This window comes from Chionomys nivalis, chromosome 9 (assembly GCF_950005125.1).
Source record: "Chionomys nivalis chromosome 9, mChiNiv1.1, whole genome shotgun sequence".
In the NCBI taxonomy this organism is placed as follows: domain Eukaryota; kingdom Metazoa; phylum Chordata; class Mammalia; order Rodentia; family Cricetidae; genus Chionomys; species Chionomys nivalis.
This window is the reverse complement of record NC_080094.1, coordinates 72,512,097-72,534,327: the sequence shown is the minus strand read 5'-3', so window position 1 is coordinate 72,534,327 and position 22,231 is coordinate 72,512,097. Positions and strand designations below refer to the sequence as shown.

Genomic DNA, 22,231 nt, shown 5'->3' with positions numbered 1-22,231 from the left:
AGGAGAGGGTGCCTCCTGGACTCTGAAAAGGAAGCAGCTGGGGGGGTGGGTGGCTACCTTGGAGATCAGTTTATTAATATCTAGTAACTTCACCTCCTGCTCAAAAGAGACCTTAAATAAATTAAAAAGTGTATGCTAAAGTCACTATCAAAAAAAAAAAAATGACCCAAATGGTCCCTAATAGAGTCATAACAAAGTAATAGTCTACAGCCTAAATCAGGGTTTCCTGTAAAGGGCACTTAAAGTCACACAGTTGAGGTTTTGTGAGCCATTTTATTTTCATCTATGTTATAATGACTTGGCTATTGGTACTGATAATTCATAAACAAAGGACACAGCTGTCTTCTAATAAATCTTTATTTGCAAAAACCAATAGTGGGCCATAGAATGTCAAGAGCGGCTGCACATCATGGAAGAGTAAACAAACTGGTGTGAGGACAGACACACATCACAAGTAGAATAGCAAAGGAGAAAAACAAAGGACCTGAAGAGTGTGTAGTGTTGTCCTGTGGCCATAAAGTTACTCATGCAAAAGAACTCCACTTCTATTATGGGATAAAAAATACATGTTGATGAATAAAAACATATGTAGCAATGAATATCAGAAGCTCAGGGCAGTGGATGCCTCTGGAGAGGAGAGAGACAGGTAGGGGCTCAGAGGGTCCCACCAGAAACCCCTAATATATCTGGAGGCATTGTCTTAAAAATCGGAAGCAAAGAAGAAGGAAGTGAAGAATGTTTCTGAGACAGAGTAGCAGGAACACAGATTTTCCTCTATTTGATATCTCCTTTCAGGGTGTTTAGAAGACTTCCCTGGGGGCTCGGGTGACAGTCAGTCAGTGGACTGCGGTGCTTGCCTTGCCCTGTGAGCTTGAGGGTCTGCATTCAGATCCCCAACACCCACAATGGGCCTGGTGACACATGTCTATAACTCCAGCTGTGGAGAAGGCAGCGACAAGTGGGTCCTGGAACTCACTAGCAGTTGAGCCAGCAGAACCAGGGAGCTCCAGGCTCATCCAGAGACCTTGTCTTAACAAAACAAATGGCAGATGGTACCTGGGGAGGAACAATGTCAACATTGCCTGGTGGCCTCCGCATGTCCACAAGCAGGTATTCACATGTGCATACACACACTCATGAACATACACACAAATAAAGCAAAATATAAAAGACTTTACTAAAAATTCTGAATCCATTCTAACAGGAATACTTTTGGCCAACATCTCTTTTCTTTGGGGTTATCGGACATAAAACTGGACCACAAGACACAGTTTTTCAGGATCCACAGATACACTTGTGTCCTCCTATCCCAAGACTTCCTTCCGTTTGTCCACTGTCGCTCGAGGAGCCAGAGAAACCCCTGACACTTGAGCCTCCCTCCTGAGGGGCAGAGAAACGAGGGTAGTGAAACAAAGGACACGTCCCGAAGCCAGCAGTAAGCTGGCCAAAACACGCATGACTACACGTGTGTCTAGAACATGCCAGAAGCCTTGGAGGGGCTCTCGAGCTTCCCCCTCCCCTGGCGTCTTCCTGACAAGCCCTGCCTTCTAGCTCCCAAGGACAGAGCAAACCAGAGGGAGCAAGCCAGAGGCTATCTGCCACCCTGGGCAAACAAACTAACCACAAGCAAGAAAGTCAACAAATACTAGAGGGGACAGAAAAGGAAAAAAAAATGTAAAAGCTACTCCAAGAGACTTAAGTTACAAAAGAAGAAACCAAAGGCAAATCCCACTGCACAGCCCAGCCTTTAAAAAAAAAAATGTTCTTTAGACTGAGCCCAAACTGCTATCGAAAAGGTTAAATGTTGATAAAGCTGAGGTGCAGCCCAGTCTCAGAGAACACGCCTGTCAGTTATGGTACCCAAGCCATCATTGTGCAGTCTCTAGGCAGACTCACTCACCAGGGAAGCAGATCTTCTCCAAAGCTGCAGGAAACCCATGTTTTTTTTTCTTCCGTGTCTTTGAGGACTCTGCAGCTATTACCGTGCTTGGCACAAACACTGACATGCTAGCTCACAGACGGATTGGAGACAGTATGTCCTACAGGCGGTTATGCTGTGGTATACTTAGCAATACTTGCTGTGCCCCAAATGTTTGTGCTGTCTCCATCCTTTCTAAAGCTTGCCAGCCATTACCTGTATGGAAATTTACTCAGTTAACTACAGAGAGGAATAAGGTGTCTTCTGGTGTCTATTTCACTGGGGATGGAGAAAAATTATTTGTGGCCACAGTTTCACAGATGGACTCGCTGGCTCGGAAGTTCTTTGGGAATTATCATAAAAACATTGGGCTCTGATGGTCGGCTTCCTAGTCCACAGTCCACAGGAAAGCAAGTGAGCCTCTCTCTGCCAGAGGGAGGGAACAGGCCCAGAGAGGAGCTAAGGAAACTGGCTGCCCCATTTTGGCCACACTGAAGAGAGTGGACCACAGGAACACAGCACTCATCCAAAAGCAACTGACTGGCTTCGACACAGGAAATGAAGCCATCTGTCTCCAGCAGGATTTAGGACGTGTCCTCTTTACTTCGTTCAAAGCCTTTCCCACTTCAAAGGGTTCACATGAAAACCGTCGCTGGCCCCCACCACCCTACGGAGGCTACTACTCATTTCCTAACCTCATGGCCTCTGTAGGGACCCTGTCTCCCCAGTCCCAACTTCCTTGTGAAGTTTACAGTTGGGGGCAGATGAGGCATGCTGAGACTTCCTCATCTCTAGAATGGGGTCTGCGGTCTCCACAAGCCAGGGATGCTAACCAACCACCATCTTGTGGCACATGGGTCCTCCTAGTTCCATGCGTTCCTCTGTAGCTCGGACTGTGCTCACTATTTTCCTGGAGTTTGTCTGCCAATAACCACAAGCTTTTACGTTCCAACAGGGCCTGCCTAGCACCCAGGCTACGGGACTTTGGCTTTAGCAGTCCTCGCCTCTGTGCTCCAACCAGACCTGGCTATGTGCACCCATATGCTGTAACGAGAATCTGCAAAAGGAAGAGCCATTCAAGCAAGAGGCAAGAAGGCTCCATCTTACCTGCCTTCTTCCCAGCTCTGCAGTGCCAGGGCGTTTTAGGATTGAAAGCCCTCCAGAGGCAGGAGACAGACAGATGACTTAAGGCGGTCTGCTTCCTGCCACTTCATAAAGGTTTCCCGCACATGACGCCTCCTGTCCAGTACTCCAAGCCAACTCCACACTTCAACCTTTGCCTTTTGGTGCATGGTTCCCTCAACACCCCTTCTGGTGGGAGCTATTTTTCTCCCAGTGCCTCATGGAGCCCTCTGCTTGAATCCTTCCTCACCTCAAACTGCACACCTAATAGCGACACCCTCTTCACACATCTGTGCCCCAACTTCTACCTCATTCTGTGGTAAGTACTTCCATTAAAGATACCATCAAATCCCAGTCCCCCAGGCATTAGCCATGGATGACCCTTTCTGTCTTCCTACACAGGCTCAGCACCAGCTGCTCCTCGCCAGGCATAAAATAAACCTCAAGATCTCGATTTTCCATCATGTTCCCAGCCTACGGATCCAGATATGTGTTGCTACAGTATTAAAAGTGAGGGTAAGAAGTACCACTGGGCTCAAATTTCAGCTCGCCCACTCAATAGCCATATGATGCTGAGAGAACCATTCAGCTTCTCTAACTCTGGATCGCCTCATCTACAACATGACAATAGAGACTGTGCTTTAAGTTTCTGAAGATTAAATGGGCCACCCTCGCCTGTGACCCAGAAGTGCTTAAAATGTGTTTGTCATAATTATTGTTGATGGGAGATAGCGTGTTGCAGTTGAGTCCACGCTTACATCTGTACCACCTGAGTTAATATTTCAACCTGTCAATTACATAACCACGACAAGGGACTGAACCTGGCCTTGTTTCCATTTCACCCATGACAGCACCCGGGGAAAGCACGGCCTCTCTGTAGGGGTGGCGTATAGAGTGAGGGCTCACACACTCTCAGAGCGAGTGGTCCACTATGTCCTGGAAACAGCGTAGAACAGCTTTTGGACCTTGGAATATCCTATGGGAATGTCCTTTAACTGGTACCAGTCCTCTGAGGTTCATCTTCCCCCAGATCGTCATGATGAGCCTTAAGGGGTGTGATCTCCCCCATCCCGACTCCCGACACCAGCTCTATACTGTTGTTAGTGGTGTATGAAGAGTCTCCTCTCCCTTGAGGCAAGGACACCAGAGTCTGCCGCTGACACAGCCCTGTACCCACTGCAGCATAGAGACTGGAAAAAGAGGATGAGAATCTGAAAGACAGGCGGAGCTTGGGCTAATGTGCCAGACAAGATCTGAACCTACTCTCTACGAGCACACGGGACAACGGAAGACCTCTGCATCTTAAGAATCCGTTCTGATTACAGTGGGAGGGACCACCGTCTCATTTAGCCCTCTGATTGGATTCAGCCATTCAGAAATCATTTATTGACTATGGCCTCTAAATAAAGCACTCTGGTAGACCCAGAGAATAAACTGCAGCTGAATCATTCTTCATAAAAAGCTGACCCCAGGTAGGAAGCAATTTTATAGCGCGTAAGACAAAGCCTGAGAAGTTTTGCTTAATACATGCAAAATACATAAATACATGTAGAACCTAACAACATGCCTGCACTGGGAACACGGCTGTGGGCCGTACCATCCCGTCCTCTCGGGACAGTCACAAGGAAGCAGAGGAGGCAGCACTGAGCACTGAGAAGACAAGCAGTGGTACCGGCATGCAGGGAGAAGTGGGTTCTCACGGGCACTCAGGGCTTGTCCCTCTGATGATGTGCTATTTGAAGAAGGCCGAGGGCAAAGTGGGACGGTGACCCAGCACAGCGCTGTCAAGTCAGGTACACTTCCAAGAAAGTAGGTTCTGAGGAGTCTTTAAGGAGACGCAAGGACATCACTTTGGAGTACTGGGGGGAAAGCTCCCCACTGTGACTCTCAGCTCCCAGTCTATATATAGACGAGGTCTGACTCCTCCAGGTTTACTTATGAGCTGACTGAAGAGACAAAAGGAAAGTCAAGCTGACCTGGAGGTAGACAGACAATGGACACAGGCTAGCTCTGCAGGGCTCTCAGAGGGTCTACAAGCAGAGAGAGGCACAGCCTGGCTGACATGTCCTGCCTCAAAGCTGTCACCTGGGGGACAAACGCAGTACGGGACACGCTGTTTATTTATGTATTTTAAACCCAACTGCCCAGAAAGCAGCAGTAAAAGCATACCACAGATATCATTTAATCTGATCTTCATAGACTGTAATGCTCACTGCTAAAAGATATGGATTTTAAAAAAAGAAACCCACATTACCACTTACACCTTACATTACACCTTAAACATTAGCAATGACACCTTAATATCAAATATCACATCACGTCAAGATATCAATTTTCTCAGTATTTTTTAAACAGTGGTTTTGTTTAGAGTCATGAGAAAACAGTCTGCATATCAGGGCTGCCTGATCTCTGAAGCCCCCAGCTTACGGGTTCCCCTTTTCTCCTTGCTTCATCTTAGAATTCCTTTCCCACACCCTGGACCTGACACTCTGCCTCTGTATACTGTTATGGACATGTTCCTCTAAACCTGAATTTTCTATAAACTCAATGGTCAGATTTTGAGGCTCATTTAGGTGCAGCTGGGATGGTTTGGGCCAAACCACCTCAATCTGATGATGTATTCTCTAGTGGGACCAAACAGGAAGGTATAAAATATCTGGCTGTCTCTTTTACTTTTTAAAACCTTAGTAGTTTTTTAAAAGACTTATCATTACTTTTACTTTATGTATGTTTGCCTGCATGTATGTCTGTGTACCACGTTTGCCTGGTGTCTGCAGAGGCCAGAAGAGAACACCAGATTCCCTGGAACTGGAGTTACAAAAGGTTAAGAGGCCCTGTGCGGGTGCTGGGAACTGAACCTGAGTCCTCTGCAAAGGGAGCAAGTGCACTTATTGAGTCATTTCCCCACACCCAGGGTCTCTCTACATATGGAACCATCCCCACTCCTCTCACCCACCACCCAGGGTCTCTCTATGAAGCTGCTTAGCTTCATCTATGTGAGACCCCTGAGCAGGTCAGAGGCAGGAAACATGCATCATGCTGGCTCTTTCATAGGCAGCTTTACACAGTTGGCTGGGACATATATAACAGCCACTTTAATGATGTGGGAAGATCATTTGTCTATGTGTTGCTTTCATTGGTTAATTAATAAAGAAACTGCTTGGCCTGATAGGTCAGAACATAGGTGGGTGGAGTAGACAGAACAGAAAGCTGGGAAGAAGGGAAGTGGGGTCAGACGCAATGGAGCCAGCCACCAGGTCAGACGTGCTGAATCTTTCCCGGTAAGCCACCACCTCGTGGTTCTACACAGATTACTAAATATGGGTTAAAGTAAGATGTGAGAATTTGCCAATAAGAGGCTGAAACTAATGGACCAGGCAGTGTTTAAATTTGTGTGTTATTATTTTGGGTGTAAAGCTAGTCGTGTGGGAGCCAAGTGGTACGAAAAACAGGCCTGCCTGCAGCTCTTTCTACACTTCAACACTCTGAAAAAAGTAATTTGAACATAGTCATTGAGGAAGAACAGAATTTAAACTATTCACAAAATGATGGTGAGTTCACAATTTTCCCTTTGCCACCTAGGATCCTTAGGACCTGGTAAGTTGCCCCCACCATGTTGAAGAGAGAGAAGCAGATGTATGTGTACCACTCTTCTTAGGTGGATAACACACTGCACCTGTGTGCACTGTCCTGATCATGGATCTGTCCACACTGAACCTGTGTGCACTGTCCCGATCATGGATCCCACTACACATACATGCACTATCCCAATCATAGATCCTACATTGCACATGTATGCACTGTTCTGATCATGGATCTGTCCACACTGCACCTGTGTGCACTGTCCTAATCACAGATTTGTCCACACTGCACCTGTGTGCACTGTCCTGATCATGGATCCCACACTACACATGTATGCACTGTCCTGATCATGGATCTGTCCACACTGCACCTGTGTGCACTGTCCTAATCACAGATTTGTCCACACTGCACCTGTGTGCACTGTCCTGATCATGGGTCCCACACTGCACATGTATGCACTGTCCTGATCATGGATCTGTCCACACTGCACCTGTGTGCACTGTCCTGATCATGGGTCCCACACTGCACATGTATGCAGCTGCCCTAATCAGCACAGAGAGGTTGAGAATGAGCTGAGGCCACTGGGAGGTGCACAATCCGCTTCCCCCAGCACAGCCCATAACCAAGCAGTAGTAACATGTCTATTAGGCCATTTGTCTACTAAGGCAAAAATGTAAACATTCTCTCCAGAATTTATTTGACATCTTTGTATCAGACAAAATAAACAAAATGCCAGAAGAGAAACTGAAATTAGTTGTCACGTAGAGAATCAGGAAAATCTCCAAACACATGGGCAAAGACAGCAAGCAGAAAGCTACTGATATAAAGATGGCCAGGTACTGAAACTGTGTCACAGAAATCTAACACATCTCTTCCACTCTAACAAGCAATCACAAACATACTGGAAACACGTGGAAAAACAGAGAGTCACAGAAAGGAAACAAGAGACAGAAAAAAAAAAAAAAGAAAGGAAATTTTAGAAATAAAAATCTGTAATAACACAGCAGCTGGCAAGCAGGGAAAAACGGACTGGGGACGGGAAAGAAAATACTCGAAGAAAAATACTCGAAGAATTTGAAGACAGATCACTAAGAGTATCCCTCTGAATGACAAGGGGCAAAATGACTGCTAAAAAGTGAACGGAGTCTCAGGGACTGAGGAGACAGACTGGGAGTCCGATGCTCTTGCCACCCGAGTCTCATCAAGACAGAGGCCAGTGCGGAGAGACATCTGAAGAAATGGTAGCTGAAACATAGAATGGCAAAAATCAAAACATAGACTCAGGAAACCTAAGCAAAATGAAGCCAGAGAAATGTCCCAAACCAAGATCTAAATGCGGAGAACTAAAGAGGACAGATGCAGGATCTACAGGTGAACGAATGAGTGACTGATTTTGCCACTGGAAACCAGAGCGGCCTGAGGAAGCGGCCCACCTAAAGCGCTCAGAGGAAAAGGACTGCCAGCCCCAAATACCTCACGCCATAAAAACGCTTTTAGGAGTGAGGGTGAAACGAGCATCCCTGCTCAGTGAGCCGTTACAAGCGCATACTTCTCTTACACAGGAACCAACCTGAGCTTGGTTCCCAACACCCTTGATGGACAGCTCACAGTCACCCGATAACCTGTGACTCCAATTGCAGAAGATTTGGTTACACACACACACAAACACACTCACACATGCATGCACGTACGCACGCATGCATACCTTAGGTCATTAAATTCCACGACAGCAAGAAGCTGAGAACAAGCCGACTTGACCTTTCCTACCCTGACACTGCAGTGTGTGAGGTCACTGTGGCCCCCCAAAAACTGGAAAAAACTCCATGCATTCAGACCAAGGAGGGGTTAAACCCAGCAGCAAGAATGCTAAGAGGCAAGGTGAGCTGGAGTGAATATGCAAGCATGCACATGCGTAAGTGCATGTGTGTGTGTGTGTTTGTGTATTGATATGAAATATTATATAGCAGGTCAAAAACATAGTGGTCACAGTCAAGGATAATTTTGACTCTGTACTATCTGGAATCTTATTTAAGAATTTGTTTTCTGTTCAGCTCAGTGCCCCATTTTTTAATTGGGTTGATTAGCCCTTTACGGTCTACTTTCTTGAGTTCTCTATATAATTTGGAGATCAGACCTTTGTCATTTGCGGGGTTGGTGAAGATCTTCTCCCTGTCAGTGGGTTGCCTTTTTGTCTTCGTGACAGTGTCCTTTGCTTTACAGAAGCTACTCAGTCTCAGGAGGTCCCATTTATTCAATGATGCCCTTAATGTCTGTGCTGCTGGGGTTGTACGTAGGAGTGGTCTCCTGTGCCCATGTGTTGAAGAGTACTTCCCACTTTCTCTTCTATCAGGTTCAGTGTGTTCGGACTGATATTGAGGTCTTTAATCCATTTGGACTTGAGTTTTGAGCATGGTGATAGATATGGATCTATTTTCATTCTTCTACAGGCTGACATCCAGTTTTGCCAGCACCGTTTGTTAAAGATGCTCTCTTTTTTCCATTGTATACTTTTAGCTCCTTTATCAAAAATCAGGTGTTCATAGGTTTGTGGGTTAAAGCTAGGGTCTTCTATTCGATTCCATTGGTCGACTTCTCTGTTTCTATGCCAATACCAAGCTGTTTTCAATACTGTAGCTCTGTAATAGAGTTTGAAGTCAGGGATGGTAATGCCCCCAGACAATCCTTTATTGTATAAGATTGTTTTGGCTATCCTGGGTTTTTTGTTTTTCCATATAAAGTTGATTATTGTCTTTTCCAGATCTGTGAAGAATTTTGATAGGATTTTGATGGGGATTGCGTTGAATCTATAGATTGCCTTTGGTAGAATTGCCATTTTTACTATGTTGATCCTCCCAATCCAAGAGCAAGGGAGATCCTTCCATTTTCTGGTGTCCTCATCGATTTCTTTCTTCAAAGACTTAAAGTTCTTGTCAAATAGATCTTTCACTTCCTTGGTTAGAGTTACCCCAAGATATTTTATGCTATTTGTGGCTATCGTGAAAGGTGATGCTTCTCTGATTTCCCTCTCTGCTTCCTTATCCTTTGTATATAGGAATGCAACTGATTTTTTTGGAGTTGATCTTGTATCCTGCCACATTCCCAAAGGTGTTTATCAGCTGTAGGAGTTCTTTGGTAGAGTTTTTGGGGTCGCTTATGTATACTATCATATCATCTGCAAATAACGAAAGCTTAACTTCTTCCTTTCAAATGGCCAAAAGACATTTAAGGTCATGCTCAACTTCCTTAGCAATCAGGGAAATGCAAATCAAGACAACTTTAAGATACCATCTTACACCTGTCAGAATGGCTAAAATAAAAAACACCAATGATAGCCTTTGCTGGAGAGGTTGTGGAGAAAGGGGTACACTCATCCATTGCTGGTGGGAATGCAAACTCGTGCAGCCACTTTGGAAAACAGTGTGGCGGTTTCTCAGGAATTTCGGTATCCACCTACCCCTGGACCCAGCAATACCACTCTTGGGAATATACCCAAGAAATGCCCTATCATACAACAAAAGTATATACTCACCTATGTTCATAGCAGCATTATTTGTAATAGCCAGAACCTGGAAACAACCTAGATGCCCTTCAATGGAAGAATGGATGAATAAAGTATGGAATATATACATATTAGTGTACTACTCAGCAGTAAAAAAACAATGACTTCCTGAATTTTGCAGGCAAATGGATGGAAATAGAAAACACTATCCTGAGGTGAGCCAGACCCAAAAAGAGGAACATGGGATGTACTCACTCATATTTGGTTTCTAGCCATGAATAGGGGACGTTGAGCTTATTATGCATGATCCTAGAGAAGCTAATTAAGAAGGTGAACCCAAAGAAAAACATTTAGGCGATGAAAGGAGACAGAGACAAAGACCCACATTGGAGCACCGGACTGAAATCTTAAGGTCCAAATCAAGAGCAGGAGACAGAGCACGAGCAAGGAACTCAGGGCCGCGAGGGGTGCACCCACACACTGAGACAATGGGGATGTTCTATCAGGAACTCACCAAGGCCAGCTGGCCTGAGTCTGAAAAAGCATGGGATAAAACAGGACTTGCTGAACATAACGGACAATGAGGACTACTGAGAACTCAAGAACAATGGCAATGGGTTTTTGATCCCACTGCACGGACTGGCTTTGTGGGAGCCTAGGCAGTTTGGATGCTCACCTTACTAGACCTGGATGGAGGTGGGTGGTCCTTGTACTTCTCACAGGGCAGGGAACCCGGATTACTCTTAGGGATGATGATGGAGGGGGACTTGATGGGGGAGGGGGAGGGAAATGGGAGGTGGTGGCGGGGAGAAGGCAGAAATCTTTAATAAATAAATAAGTAAATAAATAAAAAAAAAAACAGAAATAAATATTGAAGCTAGGTTTTCAAAAAAAAAGAATTTGTTTTCAAAGATCATAATTTTTTATGTATATGAGTGATCTGCCTGCATGTATGTATGTGACTACATACATGCCTGGTGCCCTTGAGTTCAGAAGAGTGTGCCACATCTCTTAGGACTGGAGTTGGGATAGCTGTGAGACCCTGTGTGGAGGCTGGGAACTGAACCTGGGTCCTCTACAAGAGCAGCAAGTGCTCTTAATTGCTGAGCTCTCTCTCCAACTCTCAGAATATAACAAACAAATCAATGTTTCTAGAGCATTCAGGGAAGCAAGCAAGTACAAAACTATGGGATGTTGACACAGTCAAGCAGATGAGGTATAAAGGAGCTATGTGGCTCTGAGGAAGCTATGTAGCTGAGTCTCCTCAATATGCAAAGGGACTGTCTGATTAGATGCAGTGGGCTTACTATGGCCCTCTACAAACAGTACCTGAGAATTAACAAAGTCACATACCCAGAGGTGCTAAAGAAGATCATGTGGGTGAAAGCAGGGGACGCCCAAGCATGGCTGTGAGGAACACAGAAAGGAGAGCCAAGCACGCCCAGCAGGCAGAGGAGAGCAAGGCTCACCGCGCCCACGCCCCAGAACTTACTGCAGTTCTCCTCGTCACTGCCATCAGGACAGTCCTCAAAGCCGTTGCAGCGGAAGCGGCCGATGATGCAGTGGATGCCGCTGGCACACGGGAAGAAGGTCGGGCCGCATTTCGACTTCGCTTTGGCTGCGGAAGGAAAAGACACACAGAGGGCTGTGTCAGGAGATGGAGTTCTCTGGCCACAGCCTCCTTATCCCACTCACCCTGAATGTGTGAAAGAGTCCTTTTAGGTTTAGCATGAAGTCCCCAAGGGAATGTTACCACCCTCCATTACCTGTCAAACGCCCAGCCAGCATGGACACCTACAAGCAGCATTTTCTAGAGCTGCCAATCACACTGCTTCAAAAGTCCTTACAGGAACCCTGAGAATACTCAGTCAATAAGATGCTTGCTACATAAGCATGAGGACCTGATTTTGAAACCACGAAACTATAAAAAAACCTGACTGCAATGGCATGCACCAGCAGTGTCAGCACTGGGGAAGAATAGATTGGTGAAGCCCTGGGGCTCAGCAGCCAGCAGAGCCTAATTGCTGAGTCCCAGATCTCAGTAAAAGACCCTGTCTCAAAAACAAGGTGGATAGCTCCTGAAGAACTGAAGTTGACCTCTGACCTCCACGCCCAGCACACACACACAATACACACCCACACAATCTCCCCACCACATATGTAAACAAAGCCCTGGAGGAGGCGAGGCACAGGTTGCACAGTAGCAGTACAAAAACAGAGGAAAGGACAGGGGAGTGAGTGAGCGGGTGGATGGCAGATACAGAGATGGGTGAGGGACACAGAAGCCAGAGAGCCAGTCAAAATGCATTCCCTGAATATCAAAGCAATTGCTGGCATTTAGCAAGTCCTTGCCACACTAGGCAGGGTGCCAAGGACTTTGCACAGATTTTCTCATTTAATTTACCCAGCAGCCACTCAATGGGATAGCATGCAGAAAAGCAAACAAGACACTCTCAAGACTGTACCTTTCCAAAGACCTGCTTGCAAGGTCATATCTTGGCTTCACTGGAGTTGGGGACTGTGATCTGTGCAATGTGTGGGGACATCCTACCTCTAGGAGAGCTTATGCAAATGCCCAGTTGAGTTTATGCTAACATTTGCATTTCCTTTGAGTCTGGGTCCAGGAACATACGAGGCAGTGGGTGCTTGTGATGGGTAACAGTGTTTGTCAACTTGACAGGATCTAGACTGCTTAGGAGACAAGACTCTGGGCAAGTCTCTGAGCAAGCATCTCGGTTAGAGAAAGTGAGGCGGGAAAACCAGAAAGGGAGCGGTGCACTGGAAATCAACTCTGCTTGCTGCCTGCAGATGCAATGTCATCAGGGGCCACAAGCTCCTGCCGCCATGATTGCCCCACCACGAGGAACAGCACCTTCCAACTGTGAGTCAAAACGAACCCTTCCTTCAGCAGCTCCTGTCAGGGTACCAGAGTCATTGTGTCACAGCGGCAGGAAAAGTGACTAAGACAGTGCCCAGGTGATCAGCCCTGGACAAACACTGGTGCTGAGTCTGAAATGAGCTTGTCTGGTGTGCAGTCCTGCACACATGCTGTTGAGATCCGGAGGAACTGGATGCATCCTGTATGAGTGCTCTAAGGGAAAACCCTGGGGAGTCAAGGCCTGGGCCTCCCTGGGTACCACTGCCATCATGTTTTGCCTATATTGAATTTGCATTGTATCCTTTTGATGTCATAAACCAGGGTCCTGGAGACGACCGCATGCTGAGCTCCAAGAGTCCTAGAAAAAGATGAGTCCTGACATAGACAGGTATGATGGGTATGGCTTCTGTCACTATTTTGTGGATATGCTTTGAGGATCAAGTGACTCACTCAAGTTCCCACAGCTAGGTAATCTAATACTGAGCGGAGGCTTAGTCATGTGGACTCCAGAAGCCATGACCTCAATCAACCTAACGGCATGCTTCTCTGCCACAGGCTGTCACTTTTCCCAACAGAAGCCAGACTCTTGTACTAAAGAAATTCATTTTGTACACCTGCTGTACAAACAGTCTGAACAGAAACAGTTGTAACTTGGGCTTGATTTACGGTCCTGCTAAGCCCAGTAGCCCTGGGGGGTGATGCTCTTTCTAGTTAATGGTGCTGTCTGCTCTGAGTGTCGATTAGAGACAGAAGATGAGATCTATGGCTAAGTGCAGGTAGCGGTCCCACTGAGCATCTCTCCAGCCTCCTGTCTGAGAGGCTGGACTCACACTCCTCCAAGAAGGAAAGGGCTATTTCTTAGGAGCAGATAGACAGTAAGTCACTGCATGTTCCCACCGTCTGGAAGTGCCAACTTAGGTCAACAGTGTTTGTGAGTTATTCACAAAGCACAATCTCAGAGTTCTGGGCTCAAACTCAGACTCCATTTTGATGACTCTGGACAAGTTTCTGAATATTGCTGAGCCTCAGTTTCTTCATCAGCTAAGTGGAGGCAAAACCCACTCTCCAGGGGTCATGTAAGATGGAGACGATTGGTATAAAAGCTCGAGTAGAGACAATGCCAATACCTGATTCTCTTACCACTGTGACAAAGCATTGGACCAAAGCCCGTGTATAGCTATTTCCTCTCCAGAAAGAGGCTCAGAAGAACCAGAAAACTAGCAAAAATTAGAGGCTCAAGAGGGCCACAAATTTACACAACTTATAAGGCCCTTCTTCAAGGTAAGTAAACAATTGTTAGGGGAGAGGAGACCCGAGTGGAGCTGCCTTCATGGAGGTCTGTGGATGCGCCTCTGTGAGTCATCACCCATGATGCGGTAGGCCAGGTTTCAAGTCACCTACGGTCCTGTAAGTAACCGCAGTAAACCCACTGGCCAGAAAGCTAGGTTTGGGTGAAATCTCTTCTTTGGTCTGCCATTAGTGCACTAACTGCTCAGCATCAAGAGACATTTGTTTATGTTCTTTTAAGAAAAGACAAACAACAGAGCTGGTGGTCAAACAGGGACCAGCAGAACCAAGGATGAATTGGGGAGAAGCAATTATGCGGTCCTTGGGATGGGTGATGAGACCAACTGAGGCTGGTCCATCTGGAAGGACAGCTCCTTGGTCACAACTAGGGCAGCTGTAGCAACAGTAAGGTAGGCTCCAGCTGTAGGTGACAGACATGGGTCTCTGGGAGGCATATGAGAACTACAGAGTACCAGGAAATGGTTTGGCGACACCCATCTGTAAGTCCAGAGCATGGTCTATCAAATACCTAGTTCTCAGGTCTCACAGACCTTTCATTTTGACATCCCAGTAATTCCATTACCCTGCAGAGGAGGGGACATTCCCATCTGGTCAAGGGACCATGTTGCTCCTTGTCTCTTCCTAAATCTACACTGGGTAAGGGACATCAGTCTTTGCTGGAATGAGTTTCCTGATCTGCACAGATCTCCAGCAGATGCAGCCTCTCTCCAGTGCACATGCTTGCCAGCTCGCCCGTCTCAGAGGGCTGGTGGGGGCAGGTGCTCTTTCCCAGGGCTATCCGCTCTCCTCACCAGTGTCTCTGCAGAAGTACCATCTTCACCATGCAATTTTGCAATGGGTGAGCCCCTCCCCGAACCCCTCCAGCAGATCCAGCAGGGGAAGCGACTCCTTCAGAGACCACGTGTTCTCAAATATTTCAGTGAACACATATATGGGGACAGCCTTGCTACAGTTTGGAAATGGTTAGAGTATGTCCCTCCCCAGGGTTCCTGTGTGGACATTTAATCCCTATGTTGCAGCGAGGACTTAATCTGAACAATCAGAGTGGGATGGGATGACCAAATCCTGGCTGCATTATAAGGAGAGGCATATACATGCACATTCCCAGTCTCTTACCATGTGATGTCCTGGGCTATCTCAGGACTCTGTCAGCAAGAAGGTTATCACCATGCATGTCTCCTCTAGACTTCAGAAGGAACATCTTTCCTTTATAAAGTCACCCATCCAAACACTTCTGCATTGCTGGTGGGAGTGCAAACTGGTACAGCCGCTTTGAATATCAGTATGGTGATTTCTCAGAAAATTAGGAAAAAACCTTCCTCAAGACCCAGCAATACTACTTTTGGGTATATATCCAAAGGATGTTCAATCATACCACAAGGACATGCGCTCAACTATGTTCACAGCAGCATTATTTGTCATAGCCAGAACCTGGAAACAACCTAAATGCCTCTCAACTGAAGAATGGATAAAGAAGATGTGTTACATTTACACAATAGAATACTACACAGTAGAAAAAGTAGTGACATCTTGAAAACTGTGGGCAAATGGAAGGATCTAGAAAACATCATATTGAGTGAGGTAACCCAGACCCAGAAAGACAAATATAAAATGTACTCACTCATATGTGGCTTTTAGACATAAAGCAAAGAAAACCAGCCTACAATTCACAACCCCAGAGAACCCAGACAACAAAGAGGTCCCTAAGAGAAACTTACATGGATCTAATCTACATGGGAAGTAGAAAAAGACGAGATCTCCTGAGTAAATTGGAAGCATGGGGATCATGAGAAAGGGTAGAAGAGGAGGCGGGAGGAAGAAAGGGGAGCATAGAAAATATATAACTCCAGAAAAGCAAGAATAAAATAAAGTTACCCATCCTCCATGATTTTTTTTGTTTGTTTGTTTGTTTTGTTTTTCGAGACAGGGTTTCTCTGTGGCTCCTCCTGGAACTAGTTCTTGTAGACCAGGCTGGTCTCGAACTCACAGAGATTCACCTGCCTCTGCCTCCCAAGTGCTGGGATTAAAGGCGTGCGCCACCACCGCCCAGCCTCCATGATTTTTTTTTTACAGAACCACTAAATAGACTGACACAACCCTACTTTGCCAGATTCTAATTATGTCACAGTATCCACAGAGCCAGTGACCTTATCGTTCCTTTCTTCCTGGTGTTAGCATTACAAGACCAGATGCTGTTCCCAAAGATCACAGCTATGAGGACAGCATGGGGCCAATCCTAACATTAGTGTTCCAAGTCGAGTCTAACACTGGTGTCCTAGATATAAGAGTAACTGTGAGAAGAATATCTACAAGCAAACCACAGACTACTTTGTGAGTGTCCCCATTCTTCTTCTTCTTCTTCTTCTTCTTCTTCTTCTTCTTCTTCTTCTTCTTCTTCTTCTTCTTCTTCTTCTTCTTCTTCTTCTTCTTCTTCATTATTATTATTATTATTATATTTATTTATCTTATATCTAGACCACCGTTTCCCTTCCCTCCTCTCCTCTCATTCCCACTTCCCCACCTCCCCTCTGTCCTCCCCCAATCCACTCCACTTCCATTTCATTAAGAAAAGGGCAGACCTGCCATGGAAATCAACAAAACATGGCATGTCAAGTTGCAGTAAGACTAAGCACCTCCTCTTGTATTAAGGCTGGACAAAGAGACCCAGTATGAGGAGTAGGGTACCAAAAACTAGTAAGAGTCAGAGACAGCTCCTGCTCCCACTGTTAGAAGTCCCAAAAGACTACAAAACTGTCATATATGTGCAGAGGGCCTATATCAGTCCCATGCAGGCTCCCTGTTTGGTTCAGTCTCTGTGAGCTCCTATGCACCCAGGTTAGTTGCTTCTGTGGGTTTTCTTGTAGTGTCCTTGTCCCCTCCAGCTCCTACAACCCTTCATCCTCCTCCCAAAGGATTCCCTGAGCTCAGTTTAATGTTTGGCTGTGGGTCTCTGCAGCTGCTTCCATCGGCTGCTGGATGAAGGATCTCTGATGACTACCGGGCTAGGTGCTGCTATGCATAGAGCGGAATACAGTTGGCTTCATCATATTGACATTTTCCCTCCAGCCATGTCTGGGTCCACCCTAAGACTCTGGCCCTGGTGCTCCAGGCAGTGTGAGAGGTGGGCTCACTCTTGTGGTAAGGGTCTCAGGCTGGATCAGTCATTGATTGGTCACCCCCACAATCTTTGCCCCACCTTACGCCAGCAAATGCCATAGGCAGGACACACTGTAGGTCAAAAGTTAATTCTCCCCACTTCAGTAAGGACCAAAATCATTTGTTTCTTATACAAAAAAAAAAAAAAAAAAAAAAAGCTGTAGTCTCATATATAACTGGTTATTGTCCTAGCAAAAAAGACCCTTTTAGAATTTCAAATCTTAACAATTTTGCCTACTTTGTAAAAATTTACACTTTACCTGAGTATGATACAAAACAGGTTTAAGGGGGGGGAACATGCCCCATTGTTAGCCAGTATCAAAATGTCCCCAGCTCCCGCTCCCTAGAGACAGCTATGTGGTGAACAGTGCAGAAGGAAGCCGGTGAGGATAGAGGTGGCTGAGTCTCTGCCTGCAATTCAAGCAGTGTCCTCACGAGGGAGCTAATCTCAATCCACACAGGCTGATGCCAGAAAACGGGTGTAAGTTATTATATATGTTATATCCCGGTTTTGTATGATACCCCACGGGACAGTTACAGCCAGCAGTTGTCTCGGCTATGCATCCCACTCACACTAACGCACAGACCGCTCTGCAGTGGTCCAGAAGAAGAGCCACAGGCGGCAGATAGGACATGTTAGAGTGCATGTACAATGAGGGAATGAAGACTATTCAAGGAGATGGAGGAGCACGTGGAAGGGCCCAGAGGGCTGCGCGATGTGGAAATGAAGAAACCGCGAAGGTCACAGGAATGTGCTGCTTCTAGCAGTGAATATACTTGCAATCTTTTCTTCAGCTACAAAACTGGATCTTGGAACTGGCAAGATGGCTCAGTGGACAAAGGCACTTGCCACATAGGTCTAACGACCTGCATTATTTGAGGCCCAGAACTCTCAGGAAAAGTAGAGAACAGATTCCTGAATGTTGTCTTCTGACAACTCGGTGCTCGGTTGCTAGCTCTCTCTCTATCCCCTCCCCCCAACACACATACAACACACACATAATAAATGAATAAAATAAAAATACATTTTTCTTAAGAAAAACATTGCAAACCAGTTGGAATTCAATTCATTGTAACATTATTGAATGAATGTTACACAAAGTATAAATTAGAAAGAAACCAAATTATAAAATGCAGGCAATTTAAATCATTGTGACCACCTCCCGAAGGTGAACACACACATTTAACCATTACCGGCCGAAATCATCACCGGCTTGAAGGTCAGAACGATGTGGACATTTTCCAAATGTCTGAAATTGCAGCTAGATTGGGTCCCTTGGCTGGCTTTCTAAAACATCAAACTGGGGTTCCTTTTCAAAGTCAAAAAATGACTTCCAGTTGGTGGTCAAGAAAGCAAGGAAAGAAATACAAAACAACAGCTTCTGAAAAACAACCTGCCTGGGTTTGTTAAAAGTCTGGGGAAGAGGAGCTTGTCCGCTGAGGTATCAAAGAGGATGATAAACAGCCCAGAAATTCAGATCCACACCAAGACTTGAAGCTTGTACAAATCATTATTGCCTGAGAAAAAAGCCCTCTGCTTGTTTGCAGCAGCTCAGTTCCCCATGTGAAGGCTGTGTGGACTCCAACTTTTATTGACTAGATGTGGCCATGTATTCTTTTTCCCTAAAATAACATATTGGCTGCTTGAGATGTGAAAGAAAGGGCAGCAGATGCAATCTAACTGGAATATAAAAATGGAAAAAAAATGTGGTTGAAACAGTGTTACCAGAAGATTCTCTAATAGAAAAATCCTCCCAAACATCTCTCTTATGTCTCAGAAACGAGGTTCCCAGTCTGCATTTAAGGTGCCAGAAGGGATCGGGGTTCACAGGAAGTTTCTGTTCCAGCTATATGGCATAATCAACGAGACCTAGACAAGGAATTTACTCTCCCACAACCCCCACGTCCCCATTGTGAAAAGCAGAAAGGCACCAAGAGGCCTAACCAGTTGTTTGAAGAGAGAATCTAGTGTGCGCCTGCGCCTGGTACAGATTCGTGCTTCCTGACAGGCCTGTGCCTCCAGCTTCTTGCCCTGACAAAGATGAGGTGGGAACCACTGTCATCCTTACCCGGCTTAAGGCTGACTCTATGCTTCTCCCTCCCTCTCCACTCCTCTATCCCCCCTATTTCTCCTTCTCTTAAATGCTTCTTGGTCATTGGCTGCCTTGGTCATGGTGTCTCTTTACAGCAACAGAACAATAAAGGCAGAATCCAAGTTTCTATGATGCCTTTATCATGAGTCAATGAGGCTCCGGACAATCCCACAAGGATCCCACCATCATCTGAGCACAGCAACCTTGAGCCTAAACTTTAACAGAGCTGCACACATGAAAACCTGCGAGGCTTAAAGAGAAATGCAAAACTGCATGGCAATGCACATCTTTAACTCCAGCACTCAGGAGGCAGAGGACGACAGCCCTCTGTGTGGTCACGGCCAGAAGGATCTACATATGGAGTTGGATTCTAGGCCAGCCAGGGCTACATCATGAGACTCTATCTTGAAACAAAGAAACAAAAGGGCAGGGCAAAACAAAACCACAGCTACCCAAATCCATAGAACTGAAAGACCATGCAAAAACCAGACAATATGAAAGATTAATAAAAGACACTATCCCTAGGAACAAAGCAATATTTTTAGGAAGACAAATTTATATGCCCTGAAATAAGAAGCCCCCAATACATGGGACAAATTAATAGAAATGACAGGAGATGCCAACACCTTCAATGACAAATACAATAGGCTGAAAATCAGCAGGGAAATAGGAGTCATTGGAAACACCATAAAAAATGTAAGGGCAGAGACGTAGTTTGGTTGGCAATCTAGTGTGAAAGCCCTGAGTTCAATCCCCAGGACTTCACAAGCCAGGTAGCTGCAATCACAGCATGGGAGAAAGGAAGCCACAAAACCTTTCTCAGCTACACAGCAAGCTCAAGCAGAGGCTGGGCTACATAAGAACTTGTTTCAAAAAATAAAATGAAATAAAATAAAAGATTTAAAACAGACTCAACAGAGAGCACCCAAAGAGTACAGAATACACATGTCAGGTATACAGAAAACATTCTCCCAGATAGACCAAACTCAAGGTCATGACGAAAACTTCAGTGAGTTTTAAAATACCATAATATTAAGTGTGTTTCTTCAGCCACAGTGGAGTGAAACCAGAAACCAACAACAGAAGGAAGTTGGTGAAATTCACAAACATGTGGCTATCAGGTGGCATACTCGTCCAAAACCCATGGGTCAGACAAGAGGGATGAGATGAGAACAGGAATAGTTGGAGACTATAAATAGAAACAAAAAGCACTAAAATGTGAAGAATTCAAGTAAGTCGGGGCCAAAAGAGACATCTGTAGCTGCGAATGTCTGTATTAAAAATGAAGAAAGACTGCAAATCCATAAAAAATAATTAGTACCGAGAAACAGAGCTATCAAAGCTGCAGAGTGGAAGATGAATGCGGGAAAATCAATGGCATTTCTCACACTCACCACCAAGAATCAAAATCAAAATTAAGAAAACAACCTCATAACTTCAAAACCATTCAAAATCCTTAGGAATATATTGGACAGAAGCCATGTAAGGCTTGGCTACTGAAAACTGAAAACCACCCTTCAAAGAAATGACTCAATAAACAGAAAGGAATCTGTGGAGCTTTGACTGGGAAGTGTTTCCCATAGGCTCACACGTTTGAGCACTTGGTCCCCAGCACGTGACACTATTTCAGAATGGTTATAGAAGCCTTAGGATGTTGGGACTCCTGCAAGCAGATGGCGAAGGGTAAGGGAGGGGCTAATGTAAAGTTTTATAGCTTGGCCCCATTGCTGGCTACACTCTACTTCCTATTTGTGGACACAGTGTAATTGACTCACCCGTTCTGCTCCTCCTGTCCCCATGCCCTCGCTGCCATGATCGGCTGCATCCACTCTTAAACCGTAATCTAAAATGAACCCTGCCTGCCCGAGGATGATTTTGCCAGGTATTCTGTCATAGCAGTTGAGGATAAACATCTCCCATCTGTACATGTGAGATTGACATTTGTAAAAGGTAGTACTCCCCACGGCAACCCACAGATCTAACACAGCCCCTGCAAAATCTCACTTGACTTATAAGCAGATCCTAACTTCATACAAAGGATGCAGGGGCCTCAGAGCAGTGAATGCTCCATTGAAAGAACAAAGTTGGAAGGCTAACACATCTTGATCTCAGAGCAGTTTTGCATTTGGCCAGAAGAGTCAGGTCTATGGGGTGTTGGAGTAAGAGTGTACCTGTGGACTAACAAAATAAAACTGATAATCTTTGATGTTTGGCAAGAGTGCCAAGAAAATTCACTGTGGTAAAGGAATAATAATCTTCAGCAAAGCCTGGGACACCCAGAAATTCATATGCAAAGGAATGAACTTGAACCCCTACAGTCTATATTCCGTAATATTACATAGGAATGAAAGCTGATATGTGATATCCTGTATATAACCTGAAAAATATTATGCTAGACACAGAAGGCTACAAATGCCGAGCCCACTTATATGAAATGTCCAGAAAAGGCAAATCCTTGGAGAGATGGAGGTTAGTGGTTCCCATGGAACGGGACGGGGTAGGGAGTAACAACTAATGGGTACGAGCATTTCTTCCTGGAGTGATGAAATGTTCTAAAATTAGGGACGGAACTGCACAGCTTTCTGATATAACCAAATAAAGAAACCAAATTTTATGAGAATTCCTGAGACCTAAGAAGATGGTGACATCAGAAATAAAAAGAGTGGCTCCTTTTC

The 22,231-nt window shown here is 45.4% G+C and overlaps 1 protein-coding gene across 3 annotated transcripts in view; it reads right to left on the bottom strand.

Moving 5' to 3' along the window:
- The window catches only part of Ldlrad3 (low density lipoprotein receptor class A domain containing 3), a 242,840-nt gene that overhangs the window by 114,375 nt on the left and 106,234 nt on the right, over positions 1-22,231 (bottom strand). For all 3 annotated transcript variants that reach the window (XM_057781969.1, XM_057781970.1, XM_057781971.1), the window contains exon 3: positions 11,614-11,739. In XM_057781969.1, coding sequence (XP_057637952.1) covers positions 11,614-11,739 — 126 coding nt within the window. The remainder of the gene's footprint in view (positions 1-11,613; positions 11,740-22,231) is intronic.